The sequence below is a fragment of the Podarcis pityusensis genome, assembly GCF_964106645.2.
Source record: "Podarcis pityusensis genome assembly, chromosome: 14".
Classification (NCBI taxonomy): Eukaryota; Metazoa; Chordata; class Lepidosauria; order Squamata; family Lacertidae; genus Podarcis; species Podarcis pityusensis.
In genome coordinates, this window is record NC_138039.1 from 10,683,507 (window position 1) to 10,711,431 (window position 27,925).

Consider the following 27,925-nt stretch of genomic DNA (forward strand, 5'->3'; position numbering starts at 1 on the left):
GCATGGAACCCTCTCCGCTTAATGCGTACCTCTTTGGTATGAAGCCTCGGCAGCTCCGCCTCCTCTTCTCTGCGCACGCTCGCCTTCGGACGCCCGCGACAAGAGCGGCAGCAAATACACACCCCCACGTGCCCGAGGAGGGCGCGTGCGTAGATGAAAGTGGCCAGTGGTGGTAAGAGGCAGGAGCCTGAATCGCGGCGCGGACGTCAGTGCGTCATGACGCCGTGTTGTCAGTAAGTGACCTGCTTTTGAGCGAGAGGCGTAGAGAGAGCCGGTGGGGAGCAGGTAAGAGGCGGGCAGTTCTGGAGCCGCAGTAGGGGGCGCTGTGGCGAGGGCAGCTTCTTGGGTGAGGGAGACTTGAAAGGGGGCTCTTTGGCGGGAGGGGGGCTGCAGTCCCGGATGTAACTGGAATAGGTATGGGGGCTTTCTAGGCAGGAATAGGTTAGGGGGCTCTTTAGGCGGGAGTAGGGTAGGGGGCTGTTTAGGTGGGAATGGGTTAAGGGGCTCTCTAGGCGAAAATAGGTTAGGGGGCTTTCCAGGCAGGAAAAGGTTAGGGGGCTTTCCAGGCAGGAATAGGTTAGGGGGCTTTTTAGGCAGGAATTGGTTAACAGGCTCTCTAGGTGGGAATAGGTCAGAGGGATTTCTAGGTGGGAATAGGTTAGGGGCATCTCTGCACATCACATGAGTAAAGCCCTGTTTAGGGAAGCTTTTCATGTTTAATAGACTATTGTCTTTTAATATTCTGTTGGAAGCCGCCCAGAGTGGCTGGGAAAACCCAGCCAGATGGGTGGGGTATAAATTATTATTATTATTATTATTATTATTAAGCACGGGCCCTTGTTTGCCTGCTGAAAATGTGGTTTCTTAGTTTCCCCAGAGGGGTGTTTGTGTGGCAGACGGGTTGGGGAAAGGGAGAGGGCATCTATAAGCAGTACCACAACACTTAACGTATAATAACATTTGAAACATACACCTGCACATTAAAAAAAGAGTGTGTTGTGGCAGCATGAGAATGAGTGGTGTAATTGTGGTAAAAGAAGCACTTGTGGGCTTATGAAAGGTTGCTCTTGCCGGTGAAAGTTTGTGCTACGAGCCTGAGTCTGCGAGAGGAAAGGAAGCCCCATTGCACTTCCTGGGGCTTTCTGCCAAGCAAGTGTATACAAGATCGCAGCTGTAAGTCGGTTGCAGTAAATGCAACAAAGAGGCTTGTGGGACTTGAAAGATTAACAGGCTTAACGTGGACTCTGGTCCCTGAAAGCTTATGCTATGAGGCTCTTTGACGAGTTTGCTGTAACAGACTAAGAGTCTTGTGGCGCCTTAAAGGCTATCAGAGTTGCTATAACCTTTCATAGACTAAAGGCTGCTTTGGTCCAGAAAAGCATATGCCACAATATAAGGCCTTGGTGTTTAAGGTGTCACCTCTTAAATGGGGTGTATTCATGTTTTGGAGAAAGTCTCCCCTTTAGGGAAACTGTTAATGTTTGACGAACTATTGTATTTTAATATTTTGTTGGAAGCCGCCCAGAGTGGCTGGGGAAACCCAGCCAGATGGGTGGGCTATAAATAATAAATTTTATTATTATTATTATTATTATTATTATTATTATTAAGCCGCAGGGCTTCTCTGGTGCTTTTTCAATCAAATGTGTGGTAATGTTAAGGCAGTAGACTGGATGGAGATTTTGGTTGATGGTGATGAGGAGAGCAAGCGAGAGGTAATTCAATATGTTGTGATCCTGGGAAGGTGATCCTGACAGTGCAAAATGTATGAAAGGGAAGGAAGGCTTTTAGACTGTGAAAGTAGCCTGGGTGATTTTACAGGGGCAGATTGGATAGGAAAAAAGAACAGGTACAGTTTGCCATATACCAGAGGTTTTCAACCTTTTTGAGTCCATGGTTTCCTTGACCCTTCTGTGGCATCCCTGTGGGGCTCAGGAGCCCAGTTATGTCACCCCTCACCTGCAGAGCTGGCAGCCTCTCACCCTTTTTCAAACACCCTCCCTTGTGGAGTGTTCCCTCAGCCTCCTCTCCTCTCCCCTCTCCTTGGGAGTCCTCTGGGCAGCTGCAGCTGCTGCCCCTGTCTCTGAGCTGCTCCCCCAAAGAGAGGTGCCTCACTGCCCCACAGGGGCCTGGGAAGCACCCCTGACTAGCCCCAGGGGCAGCATTCGCCTGGGGAGCTTGTAGCCAGGGCTGCTACAAGGATCAGCTGTGCAAGCCTTTGGGAGGCAGAGACGCAATAGGGCATCAGAGGAGGGAGGGAAGGAAAGAAGGACAGAGGCCAGTGTTGCCTGCAGCACCCCTGACTATCATTCAAGGCACCCCAGGGTGCCACAACACACTGGTTGAAAACCACCGCCATATGCCATTAGATCTAAAAATTGACCAGAACCATTGATTGGGGGAAAGCAGGAGAGTTGGTTCAAAACCTGATAAAGTGGACTCTAATTGGTTTCAATGTATCTGGAACAAAAACAGATGTTTATATTTGAGCAGGAAAGGTATACTCGCAAGATTCTATAGTGTTTGTATGCTCTCCTTCAGAAGCTGAGGATCCACACCAGTGCATCCACAATGCCTGGGATGGTGATGTTTGGAAGGCGCTGGGCCATTGGAAGTGACGACTTTGTCTTCCCAGGAGCCTTTGAACTTTTCATCAGGGTGATCTGGTAAGATTTGCTGCTTAACATATTAACGTTGTCAGTAATGAACTAGGCACTACCTGGGGAAAATAAGTACTGCTTAAATTTTTAAAAAGGGGTTTTAGCAATTGAGCTCATGTAGAAGTTGTACTTATTCCCCTGGGAATTCTGGTCTTTCTTGTGTTGCGCTGATGTAATGGTTTAAAAGTAAGAGGAAACCTTTCTGTGCGTACCTGTCTGGATTTTAAAGCAAGTTCTGGGGCAAATCAGTAATTAGCTGCCATTTGAGTCAAGGACTGTAAATAAGGGTGTGTCTGTCAAGAGGTTTCACTCCTGTTCTAACTGTGGTTAACTCCCAACCAGTGGGCTGAATACTATAATTCAGTAAGGTAGCTAGGAATCTAGGGAGGCGGTTGGAGGATGGATGGCGGCTAACAGATTGAGGTTGAATCCTGACAAGACAGAAGTACAGTGGTACCTTGGTTTGCAACCGTTTTGGATTACAACCATTTTGGATTACAACCACGTCAAACCTGGAAGTGTGTGTCCCTTTTTTTTATTACAACCCAATTTTTTAAAAATTACAACACTTTTTTTGGGGGGAGGCCCCATTGGCGAAAGTGTGCCTTGGGTTACAACCTGTTTTGGTTTACAACCAGACCTCCGGAACGGATTATGGTTGTAAACCAAGGTACCACTGTACTGTTTTTGGGGAACAAGGGGCGGGTGGGTATGGAGGACTCCCTGGTCCTGAACGGTCCTGAAGGACCAGGTGCGCAGCCTGGGAGTCATTTTGGACTCACAGCTGTCCATGGAGGTACAGGTCAATTCTGTGTCCAGGGCAGCTGTCTACCAGCTCTATCTGGTGTGCAGGCTGAGACCCTACCTGCCCGTGGACTGTCTCGCCAGAGTGGATCGTGCCCTGGTTATCTCCCACTTGGACTACTGCAATGCACTCTACGTGGGGCTACCTTTGAAGGTGACCCAGAAACTACAACTAATCCAGAATGCGGCAGCTAAACTGGTGACTGGGAGCAGCCGCTGAGACCACATAACACCGGCCCTGAAAGACCTAAATTGGCTCCCAGTACATTTCTGGGCACAATTCAAAGTGTTGGTGCTGACCTTTAAAGCCCTAAACAGCCTTGGCCCAGTATACCTGAAGGAGCGTCCCCATCGTTCTGCCCGGACACTGAGGTCCAGCGCCGAGGGCCTTCTGGCAGTTCCCTCACTGTGAGAAGCGAAGTTACAGGGAACCAGGCAGAGGTCCTTCTCAGTAGTGGCGGCCACCCTGTGGAATGCCCTCCTATCAGATGTCAAAGAGATAAACAACTATATGACATTTAGAAGACATCTGAAGGCAGCCCTGTTTAGGGCAGTTTTAATGACTGATATTTTAATGTATTTTTAACCTTTTGTTGGAAGCCGCCCAATGGCTGGGGAAACCCAGCCAGATGGGCGGGGTAGAAATCAACAACAACAACCACCACCACCACCTTTCTGGCATCCTCACAAAACTACAGTTCTCACCTCGTTCTTTATTAGAGGAAGATTCTAAACTGGCATTACTGCCAACTAAGCATGCCAGTGTCACATTTAGCAGTAAATGTTGGAGCTGGCCTCAACAAGGGCCCCATACCTATATGCTAATTGTGAAAATGCTGCATAATCAACTGCGTTGCCACCATATTTTGAAAAATGTGTATGTTCCCCATGCTGATCTCTATCAGCTGTACCATTTAGTATTCTCAAATCCCCCTGCCTTATAAATGAAACTAAACAGAGTCCTACATAATTAACATTGTGTATCTTTGGAAACCGTCCCAATGACTGCAAGTATCTGATTCCCATATCGGGTGGTAATGGACTTATAAACTTAAATCATTGCTCCTTTGCATGCATTGAAATCTCCTGCAGTAAGGAGTGCAGCAGGATATAAAGGTTCTAAGGCAGGCATCCCCAAACTTGGCCTCCAGATGTTTCGGGACTACAATTCCTGTCATCCCAGACCACTGGTCCTGTTAGCTAGGGATGATGGGAGTTGTAGTCCAAAAACATCTGGAGGGCCGAGTTTGGGGATGTCTGTTCTAAGGCCTTAATATAGTTGTCACAGATTGGATCCAGGCACTCTTGGAGGAAACTGATTTTTCTAGGTGCGTTTCAGTTGGGATTTAGGCCCGGTTTTGGCGCAGAAACTGCTTGAGTTGCCCTGTATGATGATGACCTTAGTTGGGAGAAAGACAGGAGAAATCTGGCCCTGTTAATTCTCCTTGACCTCTCAGTGACCTTCAATACCATCAACCACAGTATCCTTCTATAGTGGCTATCTGAGTTGGGGATGAATAGCACTGCTTTGTGGTGGTTCCGATCCTACTTGGATGGTTGTTTCCAGAATATGATGCTTGGGGAGTGCTGTTCAGTTCCAGGGAGCGTTCAATGCAAGGTTGCTTGTGGTTAAGTCTTACCCCTCAAGCTGTTTCACATCTACATGAGACCGCTGAGTGGAGTCATCTGGAGTTTTGGACACAGCTCTACTTCTCCTTTACTTCTGCAAGTGTGACAACGGGTGTACTGGACCAATGTCTCACCTCAGTAATGGAGTGGATAAATAAACTGAAATTCAATCCAGATAAGATTGAGGCACTGTTAGTGGGTGGTTCCCTAGACTGTATAGATGGGAGGTGGCCTGCTGGTGATGGGGTTACACTTCCTCTGAAGGAGCGTGTTCACAGCTTGGAGGTTCTTTCGGATCCATTGCTGTCTCTTGAGGCTCAGGTGGCATCAGTGGTGCATAGTGTCTTCCATCAGCTTTGGCTAGTGGCCCAGCTGTGCCCCTATCTGGAGAGGGATAGGCTACCTTCTGTCATCTGTGCTCTGGAAACCTCTAGGTTAGATTAAAAGGTAAAGGTAAAGGACCCCTGACAGTTAAGTCCAGTTGCAGACGACTCTGGGGTTGCGGCACTCATCTCGCTTTACAGGCCGAGGGAGCCGGCGTTTGTCTGCAGTTTTTCCGGGTCATGTGGCCAGCATGACTAAGCTGCTTCTGGTGAACCAGAGCAGTGCACGGAAACGCCATATACCTTCCCGCCAGAGCGGTACCTATTTATCTACTTGCACTTTGACGTGCTTTCGAACTGCTAGGTTGGCAGGAGCTGGGACCGAGCAACGGGAGCTCACCCCGTCCCGGGGATTCGAACTGCCGACCTTCTGATTGGCAAGCCCAAGAGGCTCAGTGGTTTAGACCACAGCGCCACCCATGTCCCTTATCTAGGTTAGATTACTGCAGTGCATTTTACCTGGGGCTGCCTCTGATGATGGTTCAGAAACTTCAGCTGGTGTAGAATTCAGCAGCCAGGTTGCTCACCAGGGAAAGACTGTTTGAGCATATGACAATCTGTGAATAAGATCCGTGATCTGCTCAAGTGGAAGCAAGGATGCCTTCCCTTCTACATTCTCCTTTCTGACTGTGATAGCTGTGATCTGAGTGTGTCTTCAAAATGTTGAAGAGGCAACACCCTGTTCTTAATTCATTTAGCTTATGTTTTCATGATGCCCTGAAATTTACACTTTTTCAGCAGCTCCTGCTGGCTATCTCTCCTTTTTGTTCTTGGGCTCTTTTGTTCATCTTTGGATGAGGGAGGTTAATAAGAAGAATATTTATAAGCTGGGCTTCTCTCCTGACATTTTGGGCATTTATGGGCTAAATAAGGCCGAAGTTGTTATTCAAAGATCAGTAGACTTAGATCAACAGCATCTGATAACTGCAACTAACAAATAATTGTTCTCCACTTCTTAATAACTCATTAAACTGTGTAGAATCATGGCAGCTTTGTACTTTGCGCATTAACTGTCTCAAAGTATAGGAGAGCATTTAACTTTCCTCATTGTAATTTGCTGCCTTTGGCACTGGTAGAAAGACAATTCAGCAAAAACCCCAGGAAATGAACAACCATTTTTGTGTGGAGCTGGAGCAACAAAATCTGTTGAACATGCTCTCCTGCACTGTGATTTATATGGTGAGTGTAGTGAGAAATTGATTCTCCCTCTACTAAGAGCTCTTACAGGAAGATCCCTGGAGATTCAGTATTGTTTTACTTAAAGAATGTTTCCTTCTATATTACTGAAAGTGCTGCTGATTTTTTCCTGGCTTCAGTGCAGATCAGGAGAAATTTTCTGCTGGCTTCTTGAGACGAAAGAAAAAGTATTATTTCTTCCAGGTATTCTATAGGAAGCACCTCATAAATGGAAAGCCATTGATAAAAATGGAAGAAAGAATAATCCATTGATAGTTTCCCCCCATCATGAATTGGTCCAATCTCCATTTGAAGCCATGTAAATTAGTGGCCACGGTCTCTTCTTTGTGGCAGCGAATTCCATAAGTTAGCTATGTGCTGTTCCTCAGATCCCTGTCGGACCATGACTGCATTTAGTGGCAAGCAGCTCTAGCGCATCCTGAGCATTCTGAGGGCTGTAGCCATGTTGAGAGCAGAGCAGTGAATTTCCCTGTAGCCGTCACTCACAGTTGAAAGCAGGTTACTAGATCAGCAGTGGGATGCAGATGGACCTATATCCAGGCACTTCTGAGCTCATTTCCATAAGTCTTCCGAGGCAAGTCACACAGCAGCAATCGGTGAAGTGAGGGCACCCTCACCTGATCATCCATCGCCTGTGTTGCAGCTGGTTACTGGGAAATGGGGGTGCCTGGGTGGGGTGAAGTTTGGGTGAGCACCACCTTCCTGCTCCCCTTCTACCCATCAGTAACTAGCAGCAATGGGGGCAATAGGGAGGTTGGGTGAGCACTGCCACCCCACTGACAGCTTGGCTGAAGGTACAGCTGATGATCAACTTTTCCCGTCAACCTCAAGCTTGAGAGCAAAAGCTGCTTACATTTTAGCTAACGAACTCTCAAGAATCTAGCCTCAAGCCTAATTCTTCTTATCTGGAAGTAAGCTCCATTGAATTCAGTTGGATTTCCATCTGAGCAGGAATGGTTAAGGCTTGCACTGTGGAACAAATGCATATTTTGGGTTGAATGCACTGTTCTGATTTTACAGCATGCCCAACCTGGAAAAGCAACTAGCACAGTTTTCAGTTTCCTTCAGAGGTTGCTGATGTGAAGCAAAGGGCTTTTGGAAAATTGAATTCAAGAGTGATTTTATAAGATGTCTGGGGTTTAACGAGAGGGAAGCTTTCCTCGAGAATGCTTTTCACTGGAAAAGAATATTTTTAAAAGGTAGAAAGATGACTATTTTACCAAATGCACCCTGCTTGCTTTTGTGTTCAGTTTATCCCATGGAAATAAGGCTGTGCAAGGCAGATCTTATTTGTGGGACAATCTCTGGTATACAAAAATGCTGTCACTCAAGCAGAGTTAAATGGTTGTGTAACGTTAATTACTTGTTGCAGCACAACAGAAGGTTTCGGTTTTGCTATCCCTGAATGAGGATACTTAATTGATTTAAATTGCTATGGTTGTTTTGAACAATAGACACTACGAGCTAATGCCTTATTTTCCCCCCTGCTGTGTTGTACTGGGAGATGCAACAGCCTATCAGATTAGGCTAATTGTAGTAAATTTCTTTTTTTCTGTACCCTTCCAAATTAGCTTAGTGAAAATGCAACTCTTGGATGAAATGAGGTTGCAGTCCAACAGGGGCGGAGAACGTTTTTCAGTGCAGGGGCCACATTCCATCATGGGAAGCCTTTTGGGGGCCACTTGCAAGTGGTCGGTGGACCCTGAAGCAAAAGTGGGTTGAACAATTATTAATATGTTTACATGCTACTTTTCTGCCTGAAAGGGACTCAAGGTGGCTTACAGCTAAAATAGAAACAGCAAAAAATATGGGGAGGGGGGACTCAGTCATTAAAAACAATTAAACTTCAATGGAATTAAAATGTGTGTGTGTGTGTATACAGGTCATTACAATAAAAACAGACAGCACCAGCCCTTTCTGTACAGTCAGTTCCCAAAAGAAAGTATTCACCAAGAGCGTGAGACTCTTACTCTCAGATTCCTGCATCGTAGGTGGTTGGGCCAGATGACCCTCTTGGTCTCTTCCAACTCTACTATGAACCTGCCAGTGGAAGGACAACAAGGAGGGAGCCAGTCTAATTTCTCTAGGAATGGGAATTCCAAAGTTTGGGAGCAGCCACCGGGAAGGCCCTCTCCTACATCCCTACCAAGCGTGCCTGTGAGGGTGGAGGGATTGAGAGAAAGCCATTGCCTGAAGATCTTAAAGCCCAGGCAAGTTCATATGAGGGAATATGGTCTTTCAGAAAGCCTGGACCTAAACCGCATAGGGATTTATAGGTGATAGCTATCACTTTGAATTGTGCCTGGAAACAGACTGCTAACCTGTGGAGCTGTTGTAGCAAGCCATAACCAGCCCCCGGTCAACCATTGGGCTGCAGCTCTGTGAGCCAGTTGAAGTTTATGAGCACTTTTTGAATGCAGCCCCACACAGAGCATGTTTCAGTAATCCAAATGGGGTGTAACTAAGGCGTGTGTCACCGTCGCCAAATCAGGTATCTCAAGGAACAGGCTTCTTTATGCAATAGGCCACATTCCAGGCATGCGGAAACCAGAGCTTTTTGTGCGTAAACACACACACATGTACTTTTCCATCTGCCAACCAGCCGGCAGGAGGCATTATCAAAGTTCAAGGACACTTTCCAACAAGGAAAAGCCCCTGATGTGGGTGCAGAGTAGTGCCAGTGAGAGGCATGGCCGGGGAGGGGTGTATCCTAGGGGAAAGTCCCAAGGGCCAGATGGAAAGGCCTAGAGGGCCGCATTTGCCCCCAGGTCTGTGGTTCCTCACCCCGTATATTTCTTCTAAGTGCATTAATACAGGATTGCACTGAGGATATGCATCGTGGCCCAGGCTTCCTTCCTTGCTGATGTCTTGTGCCTTTTTTTTTGTTCTCGCAGGTGGATTGGAATTCTTGTTTTGTACTCCATCCACAAAGGGCAGTTTAACTGCGCCGGTGGAGCGTTGCTGCACAGTTACCTGCTGGTCCTCCTCATTCTCCTGGCAGCCATAATATGTGCTTTGTGTTCTATTTTGTATGTCAGCATGCAAGGTGAGTGGCATTCTGCAAAGCATTACAATTGTTTAGCCTGTATGAAAAGCAAAGTGATGCCCGTCCAAACGGCTCTTAGACTGCCAATAAAGAGGCTTGGCATTCAGCAATAATGCAGCAAAGGTGGCTGGGGAGGCCAAGTTATTGTTGTTATTATTATTATTATCCTGAATGCCTTGGCTCCCGAACAAATCAGCTCCCGAACAATCAAAACCCAGAAGTGAGTGTTCGGTTTTCGAACGATTTTCGGAAGCCGAACGTCCGACGGGGCCTCCGCTGCTTCCGATTGGCTGCCTTGGTTTCCGAACTTTTTGGAAGTTGAACGGACTTCCAGAACGGATTCCATTCAACTTCCAAGGTACGACTGTATGTCTTTTAGGTGGTGAGCTCACAGCAGGCAACTAATTTGTGGTGAGTGCATCGTGATCGGTGTTCAGTTGAAATAATGGCAGCAATGTTTGGAGATTGGTTAGTAATAATTCTTTCCCCTCGATTATTAAAACTCAGCCAGAGGAAAAATATTTCATTTTTAAAGCAGTTCAGGGATGGTGCATTTTCCCTTCCTCCCATGGGAGACATGGCAGCACTCACCCGGTTACCTGCATTTAGATGTCAGGTTAAGACTTATTTTGTGCTTCAGGCCTTTGGAAATGGCCCAGTTAAGAATGGCACTCCCCCCCCCCCCCCCCCCGCTCCTGGATTGCTGTTTTACAATGCACGTTGGTTTTAGGGGATATTGCCGTATTACATTTTAATGAATAGTTTGCATGCTGCCCAAAGGGCTTTCAGGCTGAAGGGTGGGATATAAATGTAATAAATAATAACCTTTGAAGTTTGTGTCAGTTATTTTTTTATTGGTAATAAAAGGTCGTAAGTTTTACTATTTATTAAATGTGTGCTATTCAGAACATATTATGTATACATGTGTGTATGTCCCATTAGAGGGGTGTGTGTGTATCATGTTTGTGTGTGTTGTATCCATTTGTGCAGCCAAATTTTGCCCTCCTCACTTCTCCCCTGCAGCCCTCCAGATATTCTCAGAATCTGCTCTGGAGGGTTGAGGGTTCACGGGGAGAGGACAGAACAGTCCCATTGGACACAGTCCATATAAAATCTACAATAGTGTGTGTTCTGTATTGTAGTCATTTTCATCAGGAATAATTTTATTATCGACAGACGGTATAGGTATTTTTATTTAATTATTGCATATCAACTCTGTTATAAGTGTGTTTCCCATCCCAAATGGTCAGGTTCAGTGCCGTATGTTATCAGCCGATCAATGGCTTTGCTCCACCGCAATTTTTGGAGGTTGCTGGGAATCATGAGTGGGGCGAGTGCTGTTATGCTTCGGTCCTGCTTGTGGGTTTCCCAGAGGCATCTCCCTCGGGAGGTGGCAGGCTCTCTTTCTTTGGGGGGTTTTTCAAGCAGAGTTCGGATGGCCATCTGCCATGGATGGATTAGATTCCTGCCTTGCAGGGGGTTGGACTAGATGAGTCTTAGGGGTCCCTTCCAACTCCACAGTTCTATGATTCCATGATCTGGTTGGCCACTGTGAAAACAGGATGCTGGACTAAATGGGCCATTGGCTTGGTCCATGGATTCTTACGTTCATGCATTACCTTCTGGAATTGGACGCATCTTTGCACCTTGCATTGCAGGATTTATTCCCTTATCTAGAGACGAAGCCCTAAATCTAGAATAATGTTGTGTTTAGTTTGTTAACTAGGACAGTGGACACCTAGGTTCTGCCTGGGTGAGGCGAGAGCAGCTGCAGCTCATCCTTGTTAACACTAAACCTTGGTTTGGCATTACATGCGGGCACAGCCTTTGTGTCTTTGGTGATACAAACTGAATGGGCTTGCTTTCTTGGAATTTGTACAGACATAGTTCACCACTTAATAATAATAATAATAATAATAAATTTTTATTTATACCCAGCCCTCCCCAGCCAAGACCGGGCTCAGGGCGGCTAACAACCAATAATAAAAACAAGTTGATTGAAATACAACTTAAAAAACAGGATTAGAATACAACATTAAAATGCAGCCTCATCACAGGAGGAGAAAGGAAAAAAGAAAGAGGGGGAAGGAATCAAATTTATTCCAAGCCAAAGGCGAGGCAGAACAACTCAGTCTTATAGGCCCTGCGGAAAGAAATCAGATCCTGCACTTTATGCATTGTGAATACTATAAACAATACCTTCTAACTGGAGAAAGATCGAGATCCTTAGTTTCGTTTCATGCACACTCTTCTCTCTCTCTCTTAGATGAATGTTCAAAGGCTGCTGCAAGGCTTAGCTTGCAGCCCCATGTCCACTTAACCTGGGAGCAAGCCCCCATTGAATTCTGTGGAGGCTATGTCTGAGTAGACATATTTAGGAGTGTTCCACTATACTGCTGTGAAGTGTTTATTAGGGCTAGCTTATGCTATCTGTTTGACATGCCCATATGTGAATATCTTCCCTTTATCCATATTAACACATTGCTTTATTGCTTGTGACGTAGTCATTATCTGCAAAGTTTGTCTTCCTGTTTTTCCCCCTTTTTCAGAGGTATGGGCAATGTTATGTACTGAAGTTCTCACCCTGGGCCAGCAGGGGGATACTGTAGATAGTTATGCAAATGAAGGATCGAAAGTGACGTTCAGTGATTGGATAGTTTAGAAAGTTGTTACAGTAACGTGGTACTGGAGCTGTATATAAGCAGGCTGACTGAGCCCTTCAGTTCAGTTCTGTCCTGGCCTGTGAATAAACAAGAGCTGTTTGAAGAATCACTGTGTCGTCTGATATGTTCACCCACAACTTAACAGGCAACATGAACATTTAGGCCATAATTATGCTTGCAATGTCCCTTTTGAAACCAGAGAAACCATTTTATGCTTCTTACTTCAACTGTACCTTTCAGGAACCATTTCCAACCCTGGGCCAAGAAAATCTCTTCCTAAACTGCTGTATCTGCGCTTGGCCCTCTTCTTGCCAGAGCTGGTCTGGGCTGTTGTCGGAGCCATATGGGTGTCGGACCGCAAAGTGAATTGCGAAGGGGCTATGATAAGTGCCATATTTGGAACAGTCATTGCCAGGTAAGGATGTTCAGCTGCCTCCGCCTAGGTGTGTCTGGGTTGGGTGTTAGCATACCTAAGCATCCTTGCCCAGTCTGGTGGCTTCCACATATTGTTGGGCTCCCAGCTCTCAGGCACCCCAGCCAGCATGGCTAAGGGTCAGGGATATTGAGAGTTATATTGTCGTTTATATTTATTAGATGCTTTCCTCACTAAAGTGACCCAAGACAACGTATACAGTATAAGGTTGCAGGGAACCAGGCAGAGGGCCTTCTTGGTAGTGGTGCCCGCCCTGTGGAACGTCCTTCCGTCAGATGTCAAAGAAATAAACAACTATCTGACATCTGAAGGCAGCCCTGTTTAGGGCAGTTTTTAAATGTTTGATGTTTTATCGTGTTTTTAATCTTCTGTTGGGAGCCGCCCAGAGTGGCGGCAGCCGCCCAGCCAGATGAATGTGTGTGTGTGTATAATACGTATTATTATTATTATTATTATTATTATTATTATTAACACAAAAACCAATAACAACAAACAATAGCTACGAACACCTAAAAAAATGTATCTCTACAAAAGCAGACCGGTCTTACAGATCCTGCCCCACTAAAAGAGGCTGCAAATACAGTGGTACCTCAGTTTACGAACTTAATCCATTCCGGAAGTCTGTTCTTAAACTGAAATCATTCTTAAACCAAGGCGCGCTTTCCCTAATTAGGCCTCCCCCCGCCGGCGCCCTTCCACTATTTCCGGTTTTGCGGAGTTTGTAAACCAAATCGTTCTTAAACCAGACTGTTCTTAAACCGAGGTACCACTGTACTTGAAAGTACTTAAGGACTAAAATCCTGGGGGAGAAGAAAGTTTTTGCTTGATGCCTAAAAATAAAGATGGTGCCTGGCAGGCCTCCCTGAAGAGAGCACACCACAAGCAGAAGAGCCACCATTTTGGGGGGGGGACCGTTCTTGTGTTGCCACACTCCTGTGGATGAGGCACACACAGAAGAGCCCCAGATTACAATCACAGGGTCTGGGTTGGTTCATTGAGGAGAGGTGGCCCATATAGTTCAACAACATCTGGAGAACCCCAGAATAGGAAAAGCTGGTGTACTGTATTTTTCCGTCTATAAGACGCCCCCATGTATAAGACGCTCCCTATTTTTGGAGACTCAGATTTTAAAAAATTTGGGGGGAGATGTATCCGTGTATAAGACACCCCCTAATTTTTCACATTATTTTTTAGGGGGGAACCTAGTCTTATACATGGGAAAATACGGTAATTGGATATTTCTGTTCAATTACATACAGTTCTTGGACGTGGATTATCTTGAGGCCTCTTCCATTGCCACTGGTCTGGGAAAAACTTGAGGCAGTTGCAGGCAGGAGTTCCCCAGGGCTCACTTCTCAAAACGCATCTCCTGTGCATGCTTCTATCCACCACTAACCTCTCCCAGTGCAAACGTTGTGGTGGGTTTTTCCCCTTGTTTGTTGGAACTTGGAATTTCTTGGCGCAGGTTTCTAGCACATATGAACTGAGCTGGCGTGTCGTGAACAGTCCTCGTTAGTCAGAGTTCATACAATTCTTCCATTCTGCCCGGCAGCTGGATTATCATTGTTTTTACCGTGGCGGCCATCGTCATCGTCTTTGATCCGCTTGGCGGAAGGAAGACGGTGTACCTTCCCGATTGCACCAGTCGCGACCTGGAGAGCAGCCAGTCAGGCCAGCTGTTTTACAATGTTAAGAAGTCTGCGACTCGCGTCTGGGAGAAAAGAATCCGATTGATGTGTTGTTGCATCGTGCAAGATGACGACCACCGAGTCGCTTTTACAACCATTGCTGAGCTTTTCCGTACCTACTTCTCGGTAAGAAGGAAATGCTTGCTTTTCCCCATTTTTTTTCCAGAGAAAGGGGCCCAAGGTGGGCTTGGGGTGATGGACATAGGGGTCATCTCTGATAATAGGCCAAGCCACATGAGCAGCCCTAATAATATCTGGGGAAGAGGGTAAAGAGTTTGCTCTTTGTTCGTAATGGTGATATGTCTCTCATATATGTGCTTTTAAAAATAATTCGCTGTGTGTGACATCAAGCATGTTGAAAAGGGACCGATCCGATCGCATGTCTGTCTTTTGCTCCTCAGTACCTTTTGCATGTGATACTGAGGTTCTCTGTACAGGCGACTCCTAATTTCTGTGGGGGTTTCGTTCCAAGGGACCGCATGTTTAAGTGAAATCAGATATATTTGAAACGCCACTGGAAAAGCCTGCAAACACCCCATTCCGCCCCTTTCCCTGAGGTTTTTGGGTCACTTCTGGGCTCAGCGCATGCGTGATTCTGCTCATATTGGATGTGCCAAATACAGTCGCTGCCTGTAAATGTTTTTGTTTTCTTCTGAACGTATCTGTCACTTTCTCTCTGCAGGACACCGACTTGGTGCCAAGTGACGTTGCAGCGGGACTGACTCTTCTTCACCAAGAGCAAGATAAAGTGGAAAATTGTCCCAAGGAGCCTGAAGAAATTATTACTCAGTCACCATTATCTCCTATGGTAAGACTGCTGGATGTTTTGAACTCGTCGTTCGGGTTCAGATGCTGCATATATGCTCGGATCTTCCGGGGAGGGAAACTCACCTCTGAGGGCCCTGTCTGGTGGGGCACCTCTTAAAATTACCCACAATTGATATAACCATACCCATGTTCATCACCATAGCCACCTTCACTCTCTGTTCCTTCCCCAGACCGACGATTTGGATGCAGAATTAGAAAATGCTGCTCACTACATGAAGTTTGCCGTGGCTACTTACGGTTGGGCCTACTACATAATGGCAAACCCTTTTACAGGCCTCTGTAAGCTTAAAGGAGACTGGTAGGTTGAAGCACTGTCTAAAACAGGTTGGCAAATTTAATTCTTTAATGTGGCATGTTAAACGCGAGTATTAAATGTGGTGGCTCATCGTATAAGAAAGTTGCTGTTTGCTGTGCAGCATTTGAGAAGGCTCCACTCTGAGGGTTAACTTGTTAACATGTCAAAATATGATTGTTGTTTTTCAAAGAATTGCTAGCTTTTTATATAGGTTCAAAAAGGTTGGAAACAGATAATGGGTGGTGTAAACTGAGCTGTATAACCGGGCTGTTTAAAAAATAAAATTGATCATCATAATGTAGGGGCGGGGAACCTGATGCTCAGGGGCCAAATGTGGCCCCCAGGCCTCTCTGTGTGGCCCTTACGTCATTCCCCAGGCCGCAACCCTCACTGGCTCTCCTTGGCAACTCCGATGTTTTTACCTGTCTGGGAATGTGTGCTTAAACTCTGACAATGCCTCTTGCTTGCCTGAATGGGGGACTGGGTCACAGGAGTGGACATAAGAAAATCCCCGGTAGATCAGATGAAAATCCCATCTAGTCATAGATAGGATCATAGAGTTGGAAGGGACCCTGAGGGTCATCTAGTCCAACCCCCTGCAGTGCTGTCCCATACGGGGATCGAACCTGCAACCTTGGTGTTATCAGCATCATGCTCTCTAACCAACCGAGCTACCCCAGCATTTTGTCCCCACATTAGCCACAATTTGGACGTGTGTGCAACAGCACTCTTCGCACTTGTGATTCCCAGAAACTGGTATTCAGAGACACGTTGCCCCTGGTTGCAGAGTTTTTCTGCCTTCCCTTTTATTCTCCTTGCCCTCTGTTATCCTTGCTCCTGTGAGGTAGGTCAGTTGGAGAGTTTGAGCAACTGGCGCAAGGTCACCTAGCTGGCTTTGTGCCTGAGTGGGGGATTTGAACCCTGTTCTCCCAGGTCCTTGTGGGTTGCTCCAACCTGGTCTTGTCAGTGTGGCATCCTCATTCGATTCAAAATCCCATAAACCCCAGCCAGCTTGTCCAGTAGCCTTATATGATGGGAGTCAAAGTCCACCAACATCTGGAGGGATGTAGGCTCCTCATTCTGCATTAGGAATGAGAACCCAGAGATTGATTGATAGGTGAGGACAGTCCCTCTTACAACTGGGTCAGGGGGAAATGATATTTTAACTTGATTTCCTATGCTTCTGTTATGCAATTTAAGAATTTGTAATGCAACCTATGCGGGTTTTACTCGATAGCAAGTCCCACTGAGTTCAGTAGCACTTACTCCCCATTTCCCTTTATGACTCGCAACGCTGTAGTGGTTAGAGTGCTGGACTCGGACCAGCTTTCGAATTCTTACTCAGCCATGATGTGCACTGGGTGACCTTGGGCCAGTCACTGTCTCTCATCCAAACCTACCTCGCAGGGTTGTTGTGAGGGTGGGAATAAATGAGGAGGAGATGTACAGTATGCATGCCACCTTGAACTCCTTGGAGGAAATAGGTAAAGGTAAAGGGACCCCTGCCCATTAGGTCCAGTTGTGGCCGACTCTGGGGTTGCGGCGCTCATCTCGCTTTATTGGCCAAGAGAGCCAGCGTACAGCTTCCGGGTCATGTGGCCAGCATGACTAAGCTGCTTCTGGCGAACCAGAGCAGCGCACGGAAATGCCGTTTACCTTCCCGCCGGAGCGGTACCTATTTATCTACTTGCACTTTGACGTGCTTTCGAACTGCTAGGTTGGCAGGAGCAGGGACAGAGCAACGGGAGCTCACCCCGTCACGGGGATTAGAACAGCCGACCTTCTGATTGGCAAGTCCTAGGCTCTGTGGTTTAACCCACAGCGCCACCCACGTCCCTTGGAGGAAATAATGGGATATAAATTCATTAAATAAACAAAACTGACGTGCTAGCAATCTTCAAAAGAATCCTTGTGAGAGGCTTCTTTTACTTGGGAAGTGTAGCCGATTTGAATTTTGCATGTCTCATTATTTCTTCTTCTGTCTTCAATTTATGAAGTTGTAGAAGCAGCCCAAGAGAGACCGATATAATCGGCAGCGATCGTCTTAACATGAATTTTGGAGCGATCTTAAAAATCACAGGACTTCAGTACAGAGATTTCATTCACATCAGCTTCCACAATAAAGTAAGCCGTTGGAACAAAAATAAACTGAGTTGGTTCTTAGTAATTTCTTGATTGTCAGTGGTTAGGGACCCAACCAGGATGGCTGAAACATAGTTTGAAACAGAAAGCAGGCTATAATAGACAACAAGCCTATTCGACAAGGTTGGGGCAGTTGCAGCAAGAATGCTCTCTGCTTTAACATGGTGACGAAGGAACGAAATTCTTTCAAAACATAGAGGGTGGCATCCAATGCACTTTTCCACTAGGACAAGGATTTACACTTGTGCAACCGAACTCTACCCCCCCCCCATACCCTGTGCCTTCCCCAAAACTTCTCTGAAGGGTTGATGGAACCCCCAGAAAATATTTAGGGGGCACTTGGGGGAGAGGATAGGGAGGGGAAGTTCCATTGCACAGCCCAAAGTCCTTGTACTGATGGGACGAGTTTGTTGAATGAGCGGCAGGTTTAAGAGGTACCACTGGACATAAAAACAGTGCTTTTTCTGGGGGGACGCAGGGGTACACATGCCCCAAAACATTTTGTGAATCTTTGTACTTTTGTCCATTTACTGTACAGCCGTACCTTGGTTTTCGAACAGCTTAGTTCTCGAACGTTTTGGCTCCTGAACGCCGCAAACCTGGAAGCGAGTGTTCCGGTTTGCAAACTATTTTTGGAAGCCGAATATCTGACGGGGCTTCCGATTGGCCACAGGAGCTTCCAGCAGCCAATCGGAAGCTGCACTTTGGTTTTTGAACGTTTTGGAAGTCGAATGGACTTCCGGAACGGATTCTATTCGACTTCCAAGGTATGACTGTATTTGAACTATCAAATGGTGGTTTTCTTGAGTAAAAATGAGAGTACCCCTAAACATTTTAATGGAAAAAAAGCACTGCATAAAAATATGCTTGGCCTGTGGGACTCGCTACCACATGACATTCAATAGCCAGTGCCATAACAGACTTTTAAAAAAAGATACATAACTCTGTAGAGGCTGGATCCATCAGCAGTTACCAGGAGGAGCCAATGAAGCAGGAATTCCATGGAAACCATCTCTCAAGGATGCTGTAGCTGCATCCTGCATTGAGCAAGCAGGGGGTCAGACTGGTGTGACTGGTTTCCATGCAATTCCCACCTCATTGGCTCCTCATCCCCCAGGCAGTCCTCATCATCTATCAGTCAGAGAGATCCTCACAAAGGGACGGCCCTCTCCCTGCTTGACAAGCTTTCCAGAGGCATTTAGATGATGCAGTGGCTGAGCTAAGCGGACCACTGGCATGACCCAGTGTGGAAGATCTCATGCTCCCATGCCCGCCCTTGTGTTTTTTAGATTTATGAGATCCCGTTCTACATTGCACTGGATCACAAAAAAGAGGCCGTCGTCGTCGCTGTGAGAGGAACCCTGTCATTTGAGGTAATGTCTATTTCATAAAATTGAAAAATTGGGAGCACAGCTTACATTGCTTTTTGTTTTCTATGGCTTGGTATGGATAATTGCTGGCGAGTTGTTACAGAAATATTAGTTCTGATGTGCTGGCTCAACAAACATCAGTTGGGGATTCTAGCTGGGACTTTTAACATCTAGGGCAGAGGTAGGCAATATGGTGCCTTCCTGGTGTTAACTGGATTTCAGCCTCCCATCAGTCCCAGGCAGGAATTATGATAGTTGTCATCCAGCAACATCTGGAGGGACAAAGTCAGCCGCTGCTACTCTAGTATGAATGGGAAGCTTATACAGGAATAACTTGTCTGTACAACATCTAAATGCGTGGCGCATCCCTGTATATCGCACTTCTATTATAATCACCACCTGTTGCATTTTCAGTGGATTTCAAAATAGTTTGGACACCTTTGTGTGCACGATGAACCGGCAGCATGTATGCAAAACCCTGTAGTGCCAGATGTAGTACTTGGCATGAGGATCCTCTTCTTATTTATTTATTAAAAAACAAATTTTAAAAATTAAATATCTTAAGAAATAAAATAAAATAAAAACCACACTGATTTTAGCTATGATACCTTATATGGGCTATCTCTTTCCTTTGCTTGCTATATTATTATAAACAGTGCCCTCCATAGCCCATATAATCAGCCAAGCATTTTTAAAATATAGTTTTATTAAATATTTTCTTTGGTTACAAAAGCACGTGCTTTGTCTCTTTCAGCCAACCATATTTGTATTGTTTTGTTTTAGTTTTAGTTTTTTTTAGTTATATTGCGAATACAAACAAATCAAAATGTGAAAAAAAGAACAAAAAATTAAAAGCTTACAAAGAACAAAAAAAGAAAAGAAAGAAGAAAAGCAGAAATCTAAATAAACTAATACAATTAAATCTTAATGAAGATAAGAAAAAATCATAGATGGAACAGCGTTAATTCATTCATTATTAAAGTAAGAATTTGCAAACCAAATACATACACTCTAAGCAGTTATCTCTTACATATTGTCTGTTTTCCTAAGATGCTAACACTTCTTGGGTATTTCATTTTTCATATTCTTTTGTTCTTTGGACTGCTAAGCCAAGCCAAGCATATTTGATTTCTCCACTGTCTTGGTCAGTTTCTGTGAAGCCAAAATGAGTGATGATCAGGGGTGGCCAACGTGGTGCCCTTCAGATGCCATTGGACTACAATTCCCATCGGCCCCAACCAAGCACGGTCAATAGGCAGGGATGATGGGAATTGTAGTCCGCAGCATCTGGCGGTCACAATGCTGGCAGCCCATGCTCTAGATGTTAACATGCCTTCCAGAATATCTTGAGTATAAAAGCCCCTGCCATCTGATGTCCAGTGGTGTCAACTCTGCAAGAAGGTATCCCTAATCCTGGCAGTGGGTGGTGTTCTTTGTGTATGATTGGCAGGCAGCCAAAATGCTGAAACTGCATTTCCTTTATTTTGCATGCAGGACGTCCTCACAGATCTCTCGGCAGATTGCGAAAACTTGACATTGGAAGACGTTCTGGAAAACGGTTTTGTGCATAAGGTCAGCAGGTAGTTCTATGACAACTTTGCAAAGCCCTGGAGATCCAAAACTCTTTGTTCCTGTGTGTACAGTGAGACGCTGGGCAGACTCCTATGAGATCCAGATAAAGGGTCTCATGCTCTACCGACTGAGCTATGGATTTAAGCACATATTGCAAACACAAACGAGCTTTCAAACTGAGACACTGTTTTTTTGTCTCCTAGGGGATAACCCAGGCCGCCAACTATATTTACAGAAGGCTAATAAACGACGGGATTCTGAACCAAGCCTTCACAATTGCTCCTGTAAGTTGTCGCTTCCAAACTCTGGGCGTGCATCCCCCTTGCCTCCAACCTACTCTCCAACGTGTTCTGTTGCAAGCATTTAGCTGAGCTGCTCAGTTCATCAATATTTCTGTTTGTGTCCTAGCCCTTTCTATGTTTTTTATCTCTAGGAATACAAACTAGTTGTCGTCGGCCACAGCTTAGGAGGGGGAACGGCCTCCATTTTGGCGATCATGCTCAAAAACGCATTCCCCAATGTGCGATGTTACGCCTTTTCTCCACCAGGGGGTTTATTAAGGTAAATTATATTAATTTTCTATCTCCATTTCAGGACAGAAATCTGTTGGCAAATAGAGCAAGGGAGCCCAGCCTAGCTTAGCATGGTGAGCTTTGAGAAACCAGGGGACATGAAATGATGTAAAGATAACTTGGGTCAATTTAGGAAGAACTTATGTGAATTGAACTGGTTTGGTTCTGCATATAGATTTCTCCCCTGTAAGAGATGGATTGGTTTAAAAAATGAACTACGATTCCTCTAGTTTATTTCAGACTCCTTTTATTAAGTGTAGCGTGTCCATCCCCCTCTATCCACAACGATCTGAGTGGGTAAGAACATTGTGTTCTTGAATAACTGGTAAGCAATGAAAAATAAATTGGCTCTGATAATGATATGGCTCTTTTTAAAAAGCAAATAAATTAAAAGCACAAGGAGACCATTATTGCTCCAGACTTGGTCATCCGCAGAGAGGTTTCTGCATCTAAGATCAGATAGGATCATCTGTATAAAAGAACAGAACGGCTTTCCACCCTATGTGATCCCTCCTGCCCATCTGCTTCCACATGTACACAGACCTGTACATGTGGGAATGGTTTAGTAATCGACACAAGGTTCCTTTTCCCCCCTTGAGCTCAACAAGGTTGGTACTGGGACTGTGCAAGTGGAACAGCTTCCCCGCAAATGGAAGCCCTGCATGGCGCACAGACAAGCAATGTGCAGAGATCTATTAATGGGCAAATACTGTATCTTTGCGTGCATGTCTATATGTGTGCATTATGCGCATGAAAAGGCGAACCGTTTTCTTGGAAGACAATTCTACAAAATGCTGGTCCAAAGAGAAGGTCTTGCACTCTGGAAAGCATTCCACTTGTTCTGACTTCTTTTTTTAAAGGGGAGGAGACATGATTGTGGTGCAAACAGCGGTAATATTTGGTCATATTTTATTTACCAGTGATAGAAGATGCTCAGTGTAATTTTCTCTTGCTTTAAGAGCCTTTTCTGAATGAAGTAATTTGGAGCACTTTTAAAACTCTTGTAATGCATGTCTGTATAAGGAAACTGACAGTAGGTTTCAGTTAGCGTTTCTTTTCTTTAACACCCTCCTTTTCTTTTTAAGCAAATCACTTGCGGACTATACGAAGCAGTTTATCATATCTGTCATTGTCGGGAAAGACGTTGTTCCAAGGTAAGGATGCAGCTTACTTGCTGATTCAGTTTGAAAGTGATATCCTTGGTAAGATGGCTTAACGAGTGCTTATCTCCTTCCCCCTCATTGTTGTGTACCAAACAGGCTAAGCATGCCCAACATGGAAGACCTAAAAAGAAGGATCATTAGGATAGTTGCCAACTGTAACAGACCCAAGGTAAAAATACAAACCATTCTTATTTGTTCTAAAAATCTGAATGCTGTTTTAATGGTCACAACCTCTGCGAACACAAGGTATATGTTAAAATTCTCAACAAGTATACATAAAACGAGATGCAGGTGGCGCTGTGGGTTAAACCACAGAGCCTAGGACTTGCCAATCAGAAGGTTGGCGGTTCAAATCCCCGACGGGGTGAGCTCCTGTTGCTACCCGGTCCCTGTTCCTGCCGAAAGCACGTCAAAGTGCAAGTAGATAAATAGGTACCGCTCCGGCTGGAAGGTAAACGGCGTTTCCGTGCGCTGCTCTGGTTCGCCAGAAGCGGCTTAGTCATGCTGGCCACATGACCCGGAAGCTGTACGCCGGCTCCCTTGGCCAGTAAAGCGAGATGAGCGCCACAACCCCAGAGTCGGCCATGACTGGACCTAATGGTCAGGGGTCCCTTTAGCCTTTATATGTAAAACCTGTCATTTAAATATATGCATTATTTTTGTAAAATAAAGCCGCCCGTTAAGATACATGTCAGCCATGTATAACTGGGCAGGCAAACAAAAAACCCCTTTTTTTAGCAAGCACTGAAAACCAATGCAAATCAATGCAAGGAGTTTCAGGGTGCAGCTCCTGTCACACTGAAAAAGATGCTCATTACTAGTGCGAAAGAGACGCTGCATGGCCCTTGTAAAAGTATTAGTTCCACAGATTGATGGGGTGGCCATGTATTGGGAAAGGTGGTCCCTTAGGTAAACTGGTCCCAAGCTGTTAAGAGCTTTGGCTCAGTATCAGGTTCAGCCAGTTCAGAACTCTGAGCACAGGTATTATGTGCTGACAGGGTCTCACTCCTGTCGGCAAACATGTTGCAGTTTCTGGACCAAGTGCAAGGGAAGTCCCAGATATAATGTGTTGCATTAGCCCAGTCTTCACTTCCTCCCTAGACCAAGCCCAATAATTGCTGACGCAGGTGTACTTGTAGGGATTTTCATATGCAGTTAGTTGTATATAGCGGTGAAAGGATTTGGGATTCTAGAGATCATGTGCATTAGATGCAGAAAATTCCATTCTAGGTTGACTCTGGCATCTTCCCAGTTCAAAAGCGCTTTCGTGGCAGGGCTGGGAAGGATATTGTGGAGTTGTTGCTGTTATCAGTCAGGACAGCCAGAAATAAATAAAGTTTCATTTTCCTCAGTCAGTAGCCACCTGTGCTACCCAGGAAGTTTCAAAAGCAGTTTTTGACATGGCATTGAAAGACAGAGTCATACTCGCTAGGATATTATAGACCTATTCCATGAGCCTAGCAGTCTGTTTGACTCCAGTCCGTTAGTAACGATGAAGCTGTCTGTCAAAGATGTCTGAGATTTCACTTTTTTGCTCTGATATGCATTGTGGGAGCAGGGAAGTAATTGCACAGGCGTCATACTTTTGGAATAACAGCACAGAATTATTGTGGGTGTAGATGTTCTTAAAAACTTCACTGCACAAACTGAAATGATCCCACTTAGCCAAATGGCTTCGCGGTTTCTCATATGCTCTCCTTTTGTCTTTCAATTTCTCCTCGCACAGTACCAGATCCTGCTACATGGCTGTTGGTATGAAGTATTTGGAGGAGAGCCTGATAACTTTCCAACGGAACTGGATGGTAGAAACCAAGATGCTTTGACTCAGCCTCTTCTAGCTGAAGAAAACTTAATGGTTCATCAGTCTCCTTCTTACACTACTCTAGGTGGCGACTCGCCTTTAAGCTCTCCGGCTCAGTATCCGCGCCTCTTTCTCCCTGGGAGAATCATCCACATTGTAGAAGAAAGCAGCACAAAGAGGTAAACGACTAACCTGTTATCAGTGACCCCGTGCTCTCCAGCCCTCTCTCTCTCTCTGCCCGGAATCTGCATTTACATTCAGAAAACTCTTTTGGCAAGGATTGAGTGAGGAAAGGTGTGGTGAGGAAAGGAAAGATGTGGAAATGTGGTGAATGAAAGGTTTGAATAATGATGATGATGATGATAATGGTATTGTGTGGCTCGCAGAACATTTCCCTTGATCTGACCAGGTGTCCCAAGAAGCTCAGTTGTTGCAATTATTTATTATCCTAAGCTATATGGAACAGTCTTTCAGAAATCTAGCATTTTGTTTATTGATCATAGGTGTATACCACTTTTCTCAAACTCTAGGCAACTTACATAAAAATAAAGCATCACAACAAAAGCATTTTAGCAGGCAAAATGCAGGAATACAGAGCACCCTCTCACCCATCAAGCCAGCCTCTTCAAAATTCACCCCAGGTTGGGTTTGCAGCTTTTTCGGAAGTCCTTGAGAGAGGAGTTGTTTCTGATAAAGGAAATCATCCCCAAAGCCTTAGGGCCCTTGCATTGAAGGTTCTGCTCAAGGTCATTGGACTACTTGACATAAAAGGCGCATAGCTTGACCCAGGCTTCCTCAACCTCAGCCCTCCAGATGTTTGGAGACTACAATTCCCATCATCCCTGACCACTGGTCCTGCTAACTAGGGATCATGGGAGTTGTAGGCCAAAAACATCTTGAGGGCCAAGGTTGAGGAAGCCTGGCTTGACCCAGAGATTTTCACACTGAGTTATGGAAGTTAATGCAGAGAGACACCTCTCTTAACACTGGTTCCGGGCTTTGAAGGGCATCATAGGTGTGTACTAACACGTCACGTGTGTGTTTTTTGTAAATATGGTGTTGATTGCCTATCAAGCTAGCACTGTACTCACTGTACTTCATACTAGCCAGTTGTTGTCTCAGTGAGAAGCAGAGGGCTATCTAACTGTAGTTTTCTTATGCCTTCATTATGCACTTTTTCCAGGGGCACAGTGTTTCAACGTGCCATCTGTTTTGCTTAAAGCAGAAAAGGAACTTTTATTTTTAACCACCACCTAAAATCGCTGATAGGGTTGAGGGAAGAGCTTGAGGACTCATGTCCACTGGTTGCTTGCCCTAGACAGCCTGCTCCATTTTTACATTTGTAATAAAACCAGCACAGCTTCCCTGTCTCAGATTTTTGTTGACCTCACAAAAACAGAATCTATTTTAATAGCTTTCTCGAGCAGGGCAGCGTTAACACATTTTCGGCACTGAATAGTTGCAGAAAACTATTTATTACTGCAAGGTTTGGAAAACTTTTGATAAGAACATTATTAAAACCCTGCCGCTCCCCCCCCCCCGCAAAACCCCCCCTGCTCTTGCTGTATTTTGCAATTGAACAATGTAGAAGTGATTTTCTTACAGTACTGTAGTTTCCTTCCACAGGTAAAAAAAAAAAGTAATATGCGCTCAGGCATCGAGGCTCGTTGGGTAGCTATTCTTACTGTGTGTCATATTTTTTGCATTGTGCCTCACCTCTTCTGAATCGGTTTAGATGGTGGTATGTTTCTTTTTTAAAAAAAGCAAGTAAGGGAAAGTTTGTAAAAAGCAGGGGGGATTGAAAAAAGAAAAAAAAATCAGTGAAACAGAGTAATCTCCAAAAAAAGAAAAGCGGTGTGACAGTATGAAAAATTTCAAAGCGGGGGGTAGTCATTGCTAGGTACAGAGGGTGTTTCACAAGTGGGGTGCCATACCACTCAATATTATCAGCTGCTTCTTACAGAATATATTGAGAGAAGCTCGCATTCCTGTCTCAGCCCCTGGATGGAGTGGCATGGGAGAAGGGAGTCGTTTCACTGCCTCCTAAAAAAGTTGTCATTGAGATTACTCCTACAGCTGCTGGCAGTGCACTGCAGGTGGAAGTCACAGTCACAGGAGGCAAGTTGTCTTTCAGGAAGTTCAGGCAGATCGTGTTGGCTTGGCTGCAGCTATTTCTAAAAATCAACTTCCTTTTCCTGTCTACCCTAGGAAAGAGGATGCAGCCTTTTTTAACAGAACTTCCAAAATCACGTGCCCCAGGGATGAGGAGCCTGTGGGCCTCTCCAGATGGTGCCTGCTTCTCAACTCATAGTGGGGCAAAGAGGGCAGCCTAGCTGGTGGTCAGGTTTGGGGAGTTGCAGCCCAGCCTGATCCACTGCTGGCAGGCAGTTCCTGATAAGATTGCCCCTGTCGGAATGCAGCCATCCACAAGGCAGGGAAAGGCTTCAATGGCCGAGTTCAAAGTCCTGCTTGAGTGCTTGGAGCTACATTATGTATTTACAAAGATCAATCAGTGTTTGAAATAGCTGCTGAAATCAGGGGTGCAAGTATTCCACTGACGCATTGTCCTTTTTCCAGGTGGTGTTCTTCAGACGTCAAGTACACTGCAAGCTGGTCAAAAGAAACCGCCTTTGGTAATATTTTAATAAGCCCCAAGATGATAACTGATCATATGCCAGACATCGTCCTCAAAGCTCTAAATAGCTTGGCTCAGGAAAACGCGCCTTGCATTTCTTGTCGAGCGCAAGGAGACTTTTCTACAAACATTGTATAATTGAAGACAAAGAGGACAGCAGCCTATCAAGTGTGTTTGGACAGGCAGGCCTTTCGTACTTAACTCATGCCCCCAAAGTAGGAGCTGAGCGGGGCAGGTCTTCAACATTTTCAGGACGAAGCAGAGGACACACTTCTTTGCATTGCAGAGATTTTTCTGGGGTCCTTTTCAAGGCGAGCTGTTTCACTTTAACAGAAGCAAGTGAGCCCATCATGATTTCTAACCATCAATCAGTGGCAGCTGGTACAGAGAACTGCGAGGCTGATGGGAAGGAAGGCAAGACTAGCAAGAGTGACCATATAGGTTCATACTTTACGGTCTACCTCTGCCTTACATCTGTTTCACATAGCAGAGCTGGCCACTCCGCCAGGTTGATAAAGCACTTGTAAAAAGGAGACATGGGAAAATGAAAATATTAAATTGAAGACAACTCTACCACCGTTCCGGATATACAAAAGTGACACCCCCACCCCCCAAGAGGTGAGCTGAACTTCAGCCTATTATTGGCACTTCCCTTCATGGCAGAAATCTTGTTTTCTTTGCTGTTGAAGGAAGCCTGCATTTTATAACTTTTGTAGGCTTAAATGCTACTTGGGTTCATGTGCAATATTTGTCTACTTTTGCTTACTGTTCAGTGCTGCTGAATGTGCATTTAATTATATAGAAGGGTTAAATCCTTGCTTATGGTATTATTCCACATTGCCCCATTCTAGGAGAATTGTGAAAGATCATTTGGACTAGCTATGTAAAAAAAGTTTCAATTTTAAAATATCCCTACTTGCAATCTTGTACAGTTAAAACGATTGTGCAGCAAATGATGTCACTAAAATGATGTTTTACTAAATGCAAGTCCTTCAGAAACTGCTTGCCAAGCAGAATCAGTGTTTTGTGATGGTATTTGTTCAT

The 27,925-nt window shown here is 45.2% G+C and overlaps 1 protein-coding gene across 3 annotated transcripts; it reads left to right on the top strand.

Moving 5' to 3' along the window:
* The first annotated feature begins 89 nt into the window (after positions 1 to 89).
* On the top strand, positions 90 to 27,897 carry DAGLB (diacylglycerol lipase beta). Of its 3 annotated transcripts, XM_080981403.1 has the most exons (17): positions 144 to 285; positions 2,542 to 2,666; positions 9,568 to 9,719; positions 12,623 to 12,797; positions 14,368 to 14,629; positions 15,186 to 15,311; positions 15,502 to 15,629; positions 17,624 to 17,750; positions 19,058 to 19,141; positions 20,633 to 20,710; positions 20,914 to 20,994; positions 21,144 to 21,271; positions 22,368 to 22,436; positions 22,542 to 22,614; positions 24,172 to 24,247; positions 24,332 to 24,425; positions 26,824 to 27,897. In XM_080981403.1, the coding sequence occupies exons 2-17, from the start codon at positions 2,572 to 2,574 to the stop codon at positions 27,017 to 27,019; spliced, it is 1,944 nt and encodes a 647-aa protein (XP_080837529.1). In that variant the 5' UTR covers positions 144 to 285; positions 2,542 to 2,571; the 3' UTR covers positions 27,020 to 27,897. The 3 variants fall into 3 exon arrangements, with proteins under 3 accessions (XP_080837528.1, XP_080837529.1, XP_080837527.1); XM_080981402.1 differs by having other exon boundaries at positions 90 to 233; positions 24,172 to 24,425; XM_080981401.1 differs by having other exon boundaries at positions 24,172 to 24,425.
* The last annotated feature ends 28 nt before the right edge of the window (positions 27,898 to 27,925 follow it).